We start from the raw sequence: 12,006 nt of genomic DNA on the forward strand, positions 1-12,006 counted from the left end.
AGAGAGAGAGAGAGAGAGAGAGAGAGAGAGAGAGAGAAGAGAGGAAGAGAGAGAGAGAGAGAGAGAGAGATGAGAGAGAGAGAGAGAGAGAGAGAGACGACGAGACGAGGAGAAGGAGAGAGAGAGAGAGAGAGAGAGGAGAGAGAGAGAGAGAGAGAGAGAGAGAGGAGAGAGAGAAGAGAGAGAGAGAGAAGAGAGGAAAGATGAGGGAGAGAGCGAGCGAGAGAGAAGAGGAGAGAGGAGAGAGCGGAGAGAGAGACGAGAGAGAGAGAGAGAGAGAGAGAGAGAGAGAGAGAGAGAGAGAGAGAGAGAGAGAGAGAGAGAGAGAGAGAGAGAGAGAGAGAGCTGTAGCATTTACTATGATGACTCTGCAGCACCAAGCCTACTAGCAGTAACAAAGCTCTGCAGCACAGGCACAGCAGCAGGGGACAGTCAGAGTGGGGATGAATCATTTTGATTCCCCTAAATTCGCACAGACACAACGCATCTCACTCTCACACAGGCTGGGCTGTTTGGGACTCTAGAATTATTAAATATGCTGAGAAATGCACCATGAGTGTTGTTTACTTTGATTTCAACAGAACACAACACTCCTTGTCAACTATTTGCAATGCTATTTGTCATTGCTATGTCTGGATTGTAATATGGCTGTTGGGCTTTTGGGGGTGGTAATTTACTAGTGGTTTTATATTAGCAGTTCTCCCAGTGGTGGCAGAAGTGGGATTTGCACTCTTCAGACCCGGGAATGGAGTAATGACATGTGAAGTATGATGAGAATGAGAGAGGTCATCTCCTGAATATGGGGATTAGTGTAAAGGAACATCTTTAAATTGGCTCCCCTCTCTGTAACATTCCCGTTGGGGAGAAAAAATAACATATGGATTTGAAGTGTGTAGCACAATGGTAGCTACATAGATAGCTGAGCTTTAGAGTAAGAGGGCTCAATTCCTGCAGCCCTGTGAACTCACAGTTCCATTCTCCTATGTCACATACAGTAATGCTGTTCTCAGACGTCGCGTGCTTTGTGCAACATAACAACCACAGTGTGAGCAACAGGTAGGCAAGAGGTGACATGGACTGTAGCCAGGTTCTTAATTAAGGCAGTGCCTGAATGCAGGGTGGGTCGTTTTCAATCCAAATTAATTAATACAGGTGTTTATCGATATTGAAGTACTAAGATGTTTGTAATTGATCGAGACTCCCCTGAATGTAATGTGAGAGTAACGGTGCAAACTGGTCCACTGACTGTGTCATTGGGAAAGGTCACCGTTGAGGTTGGATAGAAGCCGAATGGGAAACTGGAACCCTTAATGGCTCACAAGTACACCGTCAGCCAGTATAGACTTGACTAGACAGCCAAACCTCCTTTTATACCAAGTAACAAATGAAAATACACAATGAGATCCTTAAAATTTTTATTGTATTTGATGTACGATGAAATCATGAAGTGTGACATAAGTAAGAAAAGAAATACCCTTGCATAGATCACAGACGATGCCTTTGTCAGACGTCTGACAAACTGAACGTATCGTAGCATAATCCTCGTAAAACAAAACATGAACAGTGACGAACAAACATAAAAGAACACATTTGCAATGTTCAGTAGGCAAATGGACTACTTATAATAAAAAAAAGAGCAGGAGTTTATTCAGTGACGTGAAACCTTGAGAATGTTGCAGTTAGACATGTGACGGGTATAGCTGACATGACTCACTGTTCTACATGACAGATGGTCGTATCTCATCTACACAATACATTTCTATCTGAATGTCTTGTAACGTTGCACCCTCCCGAACAGACCCCAGGAGTCAACAGTCCCTCGTGCCTCTGAGCTGCTCGTTCCAAAGCAAGCCAGCTTCCCTAAATACAATGCACTTGGTCACATTTCCATAGGTTCTTCAAGGTTTTCTATAGGATGTCATTCCTATATACATGTAGGTGCACAATGGTTGTATCCAAAATCACACCCTATTGCCTATTTAGTACACTACTTTTGACCAGGACCCATAGGGCTCTTGTCAAAGGTAATGCACTATATAAGTAATAGGGTGTCATTTGGGATGCGAACCATGTCTGATGGATGGACAGGACGACAAACTCGTAGTAATCACACGTCTACCATCATATCACTCCCTGTCATCAAACAAAAACGAGTCACCTCTCATCACCATTCTAACTAAAGTGAGGTTTGAACGTACAGCCCGGTCACAGATCTGTTTGTGGTGTGCAGCCAACTCCTATGATCGTTGTCATTGGTAATTGCCAAACATGTTTGGCCTGACAACGACCATATAGTTGGCAAGACAGCGCAAACAGACCTGAGACCAGGCTAGTTTGAACATGGTGGGATGTCAATAGTCGGAACGTACGCCTGATCCACGATGAAAACCAGAAGGTACGCCTGATCCGAGATAGAAGTGTTTGTCAATATCTTAAGCAAACGATCATGTTTTTCAATAAAAAGAAAAGCAGAAATGTATAATAAAGGAGGGTATTTCATATTTTTTTTAAAGGCCTTTGGTGTAGATGAAAGCAAGGGTTTTCTTTTAAGTGATGCAAACTGTTATTATATCTGATCCACCGTTTTGAAAAGCTCATGCAGTCTTCTGTTGACCATGCAGTTTTTGTGATCAGTAGGTTGCCGTTGAGATATGTGTACATGATCTATACATTATCAGTTGGTTTTTAGTAATGGGCATAAATGGTGTGATTTGTTAGGATGAATTTTCCAGTATCTCTTGAAATAAAATGAGAAGACGATCCATATATCCTGATGCTAATATAGTGGATTGTAGTCCATATCATTCAAATGTAGGCCTACAATAAATTGATAATAGTAGGCTACTTCAGTTTAATTATCATGGCTTGCCAGAGGAACACATTATTATAGAGTAATTGATATTTCAGTATATTATGGCATGTTCTTCCTCAAAACAATCAGACAATCGTAATATAGTGCCACAGGAAAAAAAAGAAAAAAAGACACACAATGAAAAGATAGTCATCATTGGTTTAGGCCTTTTGCAATATATATGTTCTTGCTATACTCTATTTTTACTATAGCTAAATGATTTCTTACTACATTCTTAGATAGGTACGGTTTACTTATATTTTTGTTTTTGTGTTGTCATTTCTCTGAATTACGTTTTTTTTTTTTTTTAAAGACCTTCTCACACACGTCTTCCTTTTGAAGAACATACATCTCTGAAAGCATTTCAAATGAATGCAAAAAAAAAGAAAAAAAAAAGAACAATAGACCCATTTGGGACCCATTTGGGCACCTTCTCTGACTCTCCTTCACACTAAGTTCACACTAAACACACAGCCATTCCATCCAGGATGCTTGCTGTAAGTGCATTGCATTTCAGGCTATTAATTCCCTCCGGGAGGCTGCTACTGGCTACTTTGCCCCATTTATCAACATAGGGTCCTAACTAGAAAACGACTCCAGATCAACCTATGAGTTTGATGAGGATTGGATGGTCGCTGTAAAAATACACTACCGTTCAAAAGTTTGGGGTCACTTAGAAATGTCCTTGTTTTTGAAAGAAAAGCTCATTTATTGTCCATTAAAATAACATCAAATTGATCAGAAATACAGTGTAGACATTGTTAATGTTGGAAATGACTATTGTAGCTCGAAATGGCAGATTTTTTATGGAATATCTACATGGGCGTACAGAGGACACTCCTGTGTTCCAATGGCACGTTGTGTTAGCTAATTCAAGTTATAATTTTAAAAAGCTAATTGATCATACGAAAAACCTTTTGCAATTATGTTAGCACAGCTGAAAACTGTTGTCCTGCTTAAAGAAGCAATAAAACTGGCCATCTTTAGACTAGTTGAGAATCTGGAGCATCAGCATTTGTGGGTTCGATTACAGGCTCAAAATGACCAGAAACAAAGGACTTTCTTCTGAAACTCGTCAGTCTATACATTAGTCTGAGAAATTAAGGCTATTCCATGCGAGAAATTGCCAAGAAACGGATGATCTCGTACAACGCTGTGTACTACTCCCTTCACAGAACGTAGCAAACTGGCTCTAACCAGAATAGAAAGAGCAGTGGGAGGCCCCGGTGCACAACAGAGCATGAGGACAAGTACATTTGAGTGTCTTGTTTGAGAAACAGGCGCCTCACAAGTCCTCAACTGGCAGCTTCATTAAATAGTACCCGCAAAACACCAGTCTCAACGTCAACAGTGAAGAGGCGACTCCGGGATGCTGGCCTTCTAGGCAGAGTTGCAAAGAAAAAGCCATATCTCAGATCGGCCAATAAAAAGAAAAGATTAATATGGGCAAAAGAACACAGACACTGGACAGAGGAACTCTGTCTAGAAGGCCAGCATCCCGGAGTCACCTCTTCACTGTTGACGTTGAGACTGGTGTTTGCGGGTACTATATAATGAAGCTGTCAGTTGAGGACTTGTCTGTTTCTTCATAGGGGCTATCTGTTTAATGTAAGAACAGGGTCGTGTTCATTAGGTTCATTAGGCACCAAATAGAATAAAACACTCAGAAATTGAATACATTTCTTGTCCAATTTCTTGTCCAGTAAGAAATGCTTGTTTGTGTTTTCTGTTGCAAAGCATGTTAAATAATATTGCTATGGTTTGCCCTGATGAACACTTTGACCTTTGACCCCAACTGTCCTTAACAACTAAATCAAAGAATTAACAGCATAGACAGCCCTGTTGTAAATGTCTTGTCAAGAGATCGTCTTTTTCCTCAACATCTTTTTTAAACAGATTCATTCAACTCCTATTTTACAAAAGTTTCTAAGAAACAGGTAACTGCAATTCTATTACTATAAGAATGCATTTTTAGTTTTTTTTGTAGAATAATTGAATGCATAGCACCATACATAGATTGCCCTCACAGCAAGAGCAATGGATGCACTGGTATCGTGACATGAGGGGTTTTGCATGTGTTCCCTCAACCTCACTCTGAACTGTTGCATCATGGGTATTTGGTGGAATAGGACCTGTTTTATCCAACCACACTTCTGGGCCATAAGAGAAACCACATATGGTAAAAATATATAATTTACCTGTTTGTCAGCTAGCTACTGTACATGGTATAGATAAGGTTGCTGTGGATAATCACTTTTTATTTGTTGTATTTTGGGGTATTCTATATGTCTGTTCTTAAGACCTGATGACATTCTCTTGGTTAGAAACCTTAAAAATCCCTGACACAGAAGTATTTTTTTTTTTTTGCACTCATATGTCAACTCCACTGACATATTCACCTCATAATGTCAAATGAACTGACATCTAGGAAGGCTCTCGCATAGACAGACACCAGACCTGTTGCAGACAGACACATTCTAAGTCCCCCAGCAATACACTAGAACGGCCATGAGCAAATAAAGAGAACATAGCCGATAACATATAGCGCAAAACGACCAGCAACTCGATTCACAGAATCAAAAAAGGCCTCGTCCATAACCAATGTGCACATAGAGGCTTTCTGATAGTCCGCAAAAGGTGGAGCCTTTGCACAAACTGATGAAAGCAAATGCTTCACTAGCTGAGACATTTTAGTTGAGGGGGTATACATACAGTAAAGGCCAAATGGAAAAAGAGAAAGGAAACATGGTACAGTACTTTACACCAAATGACACACCATCATGAAGGCCTTTGAATCTTTAGCGATGTTTAAGTGTGGTCTCATAACATCTGTCTTGTGTATCACCCCTCAACTTCAGTGTCACCAACATTGTGTCGCTACCATAACAACATATGCCTTGACCCTAAATCATCTGGTCATTTCACACACTTACAGGACAAATTTTGCTGCAATAACGAAACAAGATTCACACTGCATCAGTACGCTTTGCGGAGAGCTGGAAGACTCAATTACGAAATAAATACATGTAGCTATGTTCTGTGATGGATGTGAGTAATTCTATTTCTATTCATACGCACATCAATGAAGTGTGGCACATTCACAGATATAATTGCCCAGGGTATTTCTATGATTTAATAGTAGCAAACCTGTCTTACTTCTCAACAACTGTAATACTAAAGAATCCAAACCAAACCATTTGTATCAACATGTTTTTCGAGAATCAGTCAGTCTACATCACTATGCTCTAGTCAACTCTACTTCTATAGTAATGCGTTTTTTTTTGTTTTTTTTTGATTGTGCGTAGCTTGGAAGGGAAAATGGGATAGGGGTAAGGGTGGTTGGTACAGTATGTCCTAAGACCTAAGTGCTTCTCTAAGGCTACTTTTAGGGGCCAATCTAAGAGTTTAACATCAGGGTCTGTGTTCATGAAGCATCTCAGAGTAGGAGTACAGATCTAGGATCAGATTAGTCTTTGAGGTCATAATGAATAAGATTACATGGACAGTGGGGGACCTAATCCTAGATCAGCACTCAGCACTCTGAGACCATTTATAAACACAGGCCCTGATGACCACAGTCTACTCCACTTAAGAGGCCATTTTACATGCTTATGCATCGAAGAATAGCCTGGCTTGCAGCTCTGCAGTGAGCTCTGCAGTGACCTCACTGAGGTAGACACATTTAAAAGACTTATGGCACATAAATCAATAGCAACAGCAACACAAGCAAAGCAAAGCGATGGATATCCACTTTTGACTTGAAGTGGTGCATGTTTGGAGAAGCATAAAGTACTACAGGGGGGGGGGTTGTGGGAATCTTGTTCTAGAGTCTTGGGTCAACTCAACTACGGATCATGTTGGTAGTGCACTTCCATGGTTGTTCTCACCAAACATTCTCTGACTGTATTAATAATGATCAGAATCATCAATCATCATCATCCTCATCATCAACAACAATAATAACAGCATAATAGTGCTGAAGCAAGCAAGATCTTTTGCATCCGATCTGTTCAACTTGTCATGGATTTCCATTGTAGGCTACATACACAGAGGCACTTTCACTGAGCCTGTTGCATGGTGAGCTGGGTAAAGGCACTAGCAACTAATGTACAAAATTATGATTGGCAATATCTATTAAACAAAGGCTAATTTCAGTGAAATAAGAGTTGTTTCCGTTGTTTTGTTTGTGAAAACAAACAAACACATCCCTAAATTTAGTGGTGAAATGGAAGGCCTGACTCATAATAGGTTTACTTTTTCTATGTTCAAAGGTCCATGCACTGCACTATTGAAGTAATACTGTAACTTGGTGCTTTATGAGTATATGCATTTTGATAATAAGTATTTATTCTGCTTCTTTGATCTCCTACGTTTTAAATTAGAAAGTCAGCATCCCCGAGTTGGGTTTTTGGATATATTTTGTCACATTTCAGAAACGGTTCAGAGATTTTTTAAAGTTTCCACGTTTCGTTTCCATGACAGTATGATACACGTTTCAGAGTGTCTGTAATTGCAACAAGCTGAATACTGACGTCATGCATTTAGATATACTAGGATACACAGTACCTTAGTCGATAGGCCGTAATGCAGTTTACTTTTTCTCATGCTATGATCTTCGTTTAGTTACTGTTTCCCTTAAGATTTTTTTTAACATTCACTCGCTAAATAATTAGGAATTTTCAAATCAAAAACTATTTCAAACCAGTGCTGCACTCTAAGTTAAAACGAATAATAAAGGGGAATCGAATGAAGGCATAGGGGAATGGAAAAATCCTAAATAAATATATATTCTTTAGCATTATTATAAGGTTATGTCTCATCATCACGCATGCCAATATCAAAATGTATGGGGAGTCTCTTCTAAACATGCTCATGTGAAGCTCTTCTGTTATATCATTGTGCTGTCTTGCATCTAACGGGCAAAAATGACATTGAACCACTTGCTGATATCGTAATTACAGCATTTTACTGCTGGAAAATAGCAGCATTGCGGATGTCCGTAGGTCTATCAGACTGAGGCAAGTAGATCATCAGCCTCTTTTTAACATCCAAACCAGGAGATCAGTGATCCTCCGTTATCAGTATGTTTCCCATAAGGTGCTTTGCTGGATAGTAGATCCTTTGATGACAGAGGGGTAGAGGAGTCGCCTCGGACTTCAGGCCAGGTGTCGGTCGGCCTGACCACTGACTGGGTGCTGCAGATCCTGACTTGCGTGTCTCTCTCTTTGCAGCAGATGGCATTTATGATGCATTTTATCCTTGATGCAGTGTGCACTTGCTAAAATGTTATCTGTACCGATGCATAACGTTTTAATTATCACGCCTGGCTTTGTCTGATAAAAACAGACATGTCGTCTAAGTGGTGTTGGTTAGTCGTCCTCCAAGGGGCGCGCGATTATGCGTGTGCGTGTTAAATAGAAGTTGATGTTTATTTTTTATATTTTTTTAATACGTATTTGAATGATCATTTTAAAATAATGAATTACTCTATCTGTCGTATTCTCTAATAACAGTTTCATTTTCATATTTTTGTCCTTTCAAATAATTCCTTTCGAATTGTTGAACATGGTTGTTGTCATAATGCTAGAGCGCTTATAGGAGGCGAATGAAGCATTCAAAAAGGATGGTGTACTCAACGTGTGACGGCATCATGTACGTCCCATGTTTTCTCATTCGATTCTACACATCTGTGAGCAGCTTGCTTTTATTTACACAGTTTTGGTTTGCTAGAGTGCAATTGCCAGTTCTGAGGTTTGCCTCTCTAAAATTGTCGATGCTATTATTAATGTCTCCATCAATTTCCATGTATTCGGATTTGCTGACTGTGGACGAGCTGCGGCGACTAGAGTTGCTTTCACTAATGTTTGGTTCACTAACTTCTAAGAGTTTGGCCTGCTCCTCTCCCTCGGTCTCCCTGTGGTAGAAGTAGTTGAAGTTGGACACAATGACAGGCACTGGGAGCGCAATCGTCAACACACCAGCAATGGCGCAAAGGGAACCCACTATCTTGCCCCCTATAGTGACAGGCACCATATCCCCATAGCCCACAGTTGTCATAGACACCACGGCCCACCAGAAAGCTTCCGGTATGCTGCCGAAGAACGACCCTTTCTCCTCGGCCTCTGCGAAGTACACCGCGCTGGAGAAGAGGATGACTCCGATGAAGAGGAAGAATATCAGCAATCCGAGTTCGCGCATACTGGCCTTGAGGGTCTGTCCCAGGATCTGCAATCCTTTGGAGTGTCGTGACAGCTTAAAGATTCTAAACACTCTGACCAGTCTGATTACCCTGAGGATGGCCAGAGATGTCGCCTGCTCCCCCATGCCCTCGTCCTGGTCTTCGGGGTCCTCAGCCAGCTCCGTGCCCAGTGTGATGAAGTAAGGGATGATGGCCACTATATCAATAATGTTCATCATGTTTTTGGAGAAGACTGCCTTGCTTGGACACGCGAAAAAACGCACGATCAACTCAAACGAGAACCAGATAATGCAAAGAGTTTCAATAATGAAGAAAGGGTCAGTTAGGATGTTTGGTTTGTAGTAAAAGGTATGATTCCCTACAGTCTTAAACCGACCCTTAGGATCCTCTTTCAAGTCGGGTAAAGTCTCTAAACAAAATATGACTATGGAAATCAGAATTACCATTACAGATACTATAGCAATCCCTCTGGCCGGACCCGAGCTCTCTGGGTGCTCAAAAAGCAGCCAGATCTGACGCTGGAATTCCTTCTCAGGTAAAGGACGTTCTTCCTCCCTGACGAAGCCCTCATCCTCACGGAATTTCTCCATGGCATCCACTCCCAACTCATAAAACTTGATCTCTTCCGAGAACATATCCAACGGGACGTTGACGGGCCTTCTCAGCCTTCCCCCGGACTGGTAATAGTAGAGGATGGCATCGAAACTGGGACGGTTTCTGTCAAAGAAATACTCGTTTCTCAGGTGGTCAAAGTAGCGCATCCTCTTCTTGGGGTTGCCTAGCAATGTCTCGGGGAACTGGGAGAGAGTTTTGAGCTGGGTCTCGAACCGCATCCCCGCTATGTTGATGACCACTCTTTCGCAGCAGTCGTGGTCTTCATGGTCGGGGGGGTACGCGTCCTGCGGGTGCCCCGGTACGGCTGCGGTCTCATCCATGTTATCTCCTGCCACAACGGTCATCTTGTAGGTCCAAGGAGTTGTGGAATTCCGGTTATCCGGTTAATCTGATTGAACAGGCGGCATTCAGTTGTTGGGTTGATACAATTTACTTCTAAATTCCTCTTCTTTTTCTCCCACTATGTGTTGTCCTAGTCCCCAGATAAGGGGCTGGCTTGCTTTGCCTCAGTGCGGCTCCACTGCGGATCTCGCTGACTCGACCATTGCTGCTCTCCGCTGCATCTGCTGCTGCTGCCTATGTTACCCAGTTAGAGAGAAAAAAAGAAAAGATTGGATCGAAGGAACAGCGGAGATATTTGCTAGCTCAGCAATTTCTACCATTTATTTATTTATTTAGCCTCTAGGCTATATGTCCTGCCTATTTATCAGCGTCTAAAGGGGTAAATTATATTGTTTTATTAGTGATAATCTAGACATAAAGCAATCCAATATGCATATTATAATTGTCAGGGTAAATGTTATATATAGCCTATATAGCAAATATATATATATATATATATATATTAAATGTTATATTATTGCAACACTTTATATGCATGTTTTGTCGCATAACACTGTTTGCAACTTGCCTAGGCCTATAGGCTATCTCACGCAAATAATTAAGCGTTAAATGCACTAAAAGTCATATAGAATGCAATACCAATTGACTGTCACAGTCTCTAAATAATAGTAATATTGTAACAATAGCCTTGGAATTATTCCCCCTGACCCCTCTTATGACAGACAGACAGACAGAGTGCACCAGTTTCAAGGCTTACCTGCGTCTTGTCCGCGACTCAGCACAGTCATCTAACCGCTAGGACAGCCAGGACTGCCGTAGCTTTGTTGTCATTTGTTAAAACATGAACACTTTACAACGCACCCCACCGCAACACATTGGAGCTTTCCTCTGAGCAGGCCCTGGTATAGACTAAAACACTCAAGACATCACTGTCTGAGCCCTTCGTATCGGTAAACTTAAATGTCTTATTTGTCTACATCTTGATCCCGTCGCTTAACATTCGTTGTAAAATCACGCTGGAGTCAGAGAAACGTGAGCAACTTCTGTAGCCTATAGTCACTTGTGCAGTGGGGCACTTCGGTGTGAATGGCTTAGAGCAGGATAAATTATTATGCTGCAACTCAGGGGGGAGATACATTAAGGGGCAATAAGCGAACCCTTGCCATTTCAAGACATTACCGCATCAGCAGAAATTTCCTGTTACGAGTAGACAAGATGACGAGCATTTTAGAATTTGTTTTACCTCGAGATGGAGATGGAGGAATCGATTATGTGAAGATATAATCATTTCTTAATAATGTTCAGTATATTGTTCTTATGTATTTCACATGCAAGGAGAGTGGATGAGGAGATAGCGGGAAGGGGTGAGAGAGAGAGAGAGGGAGAGAGAGGGAGGGAGGGAGGGAGGGAGGGAGGGAGGGGAGAGAAGGGGTTTCGACGCAATGCAGACTGGCTATACTAAAGCACGCTGCCACGAGTGCTCTCTACACCACAAAAACAAGAGTATTTGTGTGTGCCAGCACTGGTGCAATATCTGCTCAGCTGGAGGGTGATGAGCAGGTATCTTAATCATTATTTCCCCAAAAACCAACAATGGTCCTAATGACAGGCTACTTATAAACTGATATTCTGGAAAAAGTAGTCTAACTTGGCACGGTCATTACTTTATACAGTTTACATTACAACACTCAGCTGTGCATATTCTAACTCAGCTCAATTCTGTGAGTGGCCAATGGCCGGAAAGAGCGGCCGCGGTGCAGACCGTTTCACCACGACAAGGAGTGGCTTGATTCAGCGCCATGGACAGCGGTCGCGAGCACCGCGTCTCAGAACAGACCGCTAGATCATCATTCTCCCGACGTTCCACCCCCTGTCCTTCCTCGTGCATGGTGCAACGTTATGTTGTTGTTTGTCCTGTCAGTCTAATCGATGGGACGAAACACGCAGGTTACTGTTTTAAGATTGATTTGCGTCAAGCTGCACTGAGTTCATTCAAGGA

General features: G+C 41.7%; 1 protein-coding gene across 1 annotated transcript; it reads right to left on the reverse strand.

Annotated features, from left to right (window-relative positions):
- Positions 1-1,401: 1,401 nt before the first annotated feature.
- On the reverse strand, positions 1,402-11,065 carry LOC111952292 (potassium voltage-gated channel subfamily A member 1-like). The gene is made up of 2 exons (XM_023970852.2): positions 10,765-11,065; positions 1,402-10,241 (listed from the first exon to the last, which is right to left on the reverse strand). The coding sequence occupies exon 2, from the start codon at positions 10,007-10,009 to the stop codon at positions 8,531-8,533; it is 1,479 nt and encodes a 492-aa protein (XP_023826620.1). The 5' UTR covers positions 10,010-10,241; positions 10,765-11,065; the 3' UTR covers positions 1,402-8,530.
- Between the last annotated feature and the right edge of the window lie 941 nt (positions 11,066-12,006).

This window comes from Salvelinus sp. IW2-2015, linkage group LG26, assembly GCF_002910315.2.
Source record: "Salvelinus sp. IW2-2015 linkage group LG26, ASM291031v2, whole genome shotgun sequence".
NCBI classification, from domain to species: domain Eukaryota; kingdom Metazoa; phylum Chordata; class Actinopteri; order Salmoniformes; family Salmonidae; genus Salvelinus; species Salvelinus sp. IW2-2015.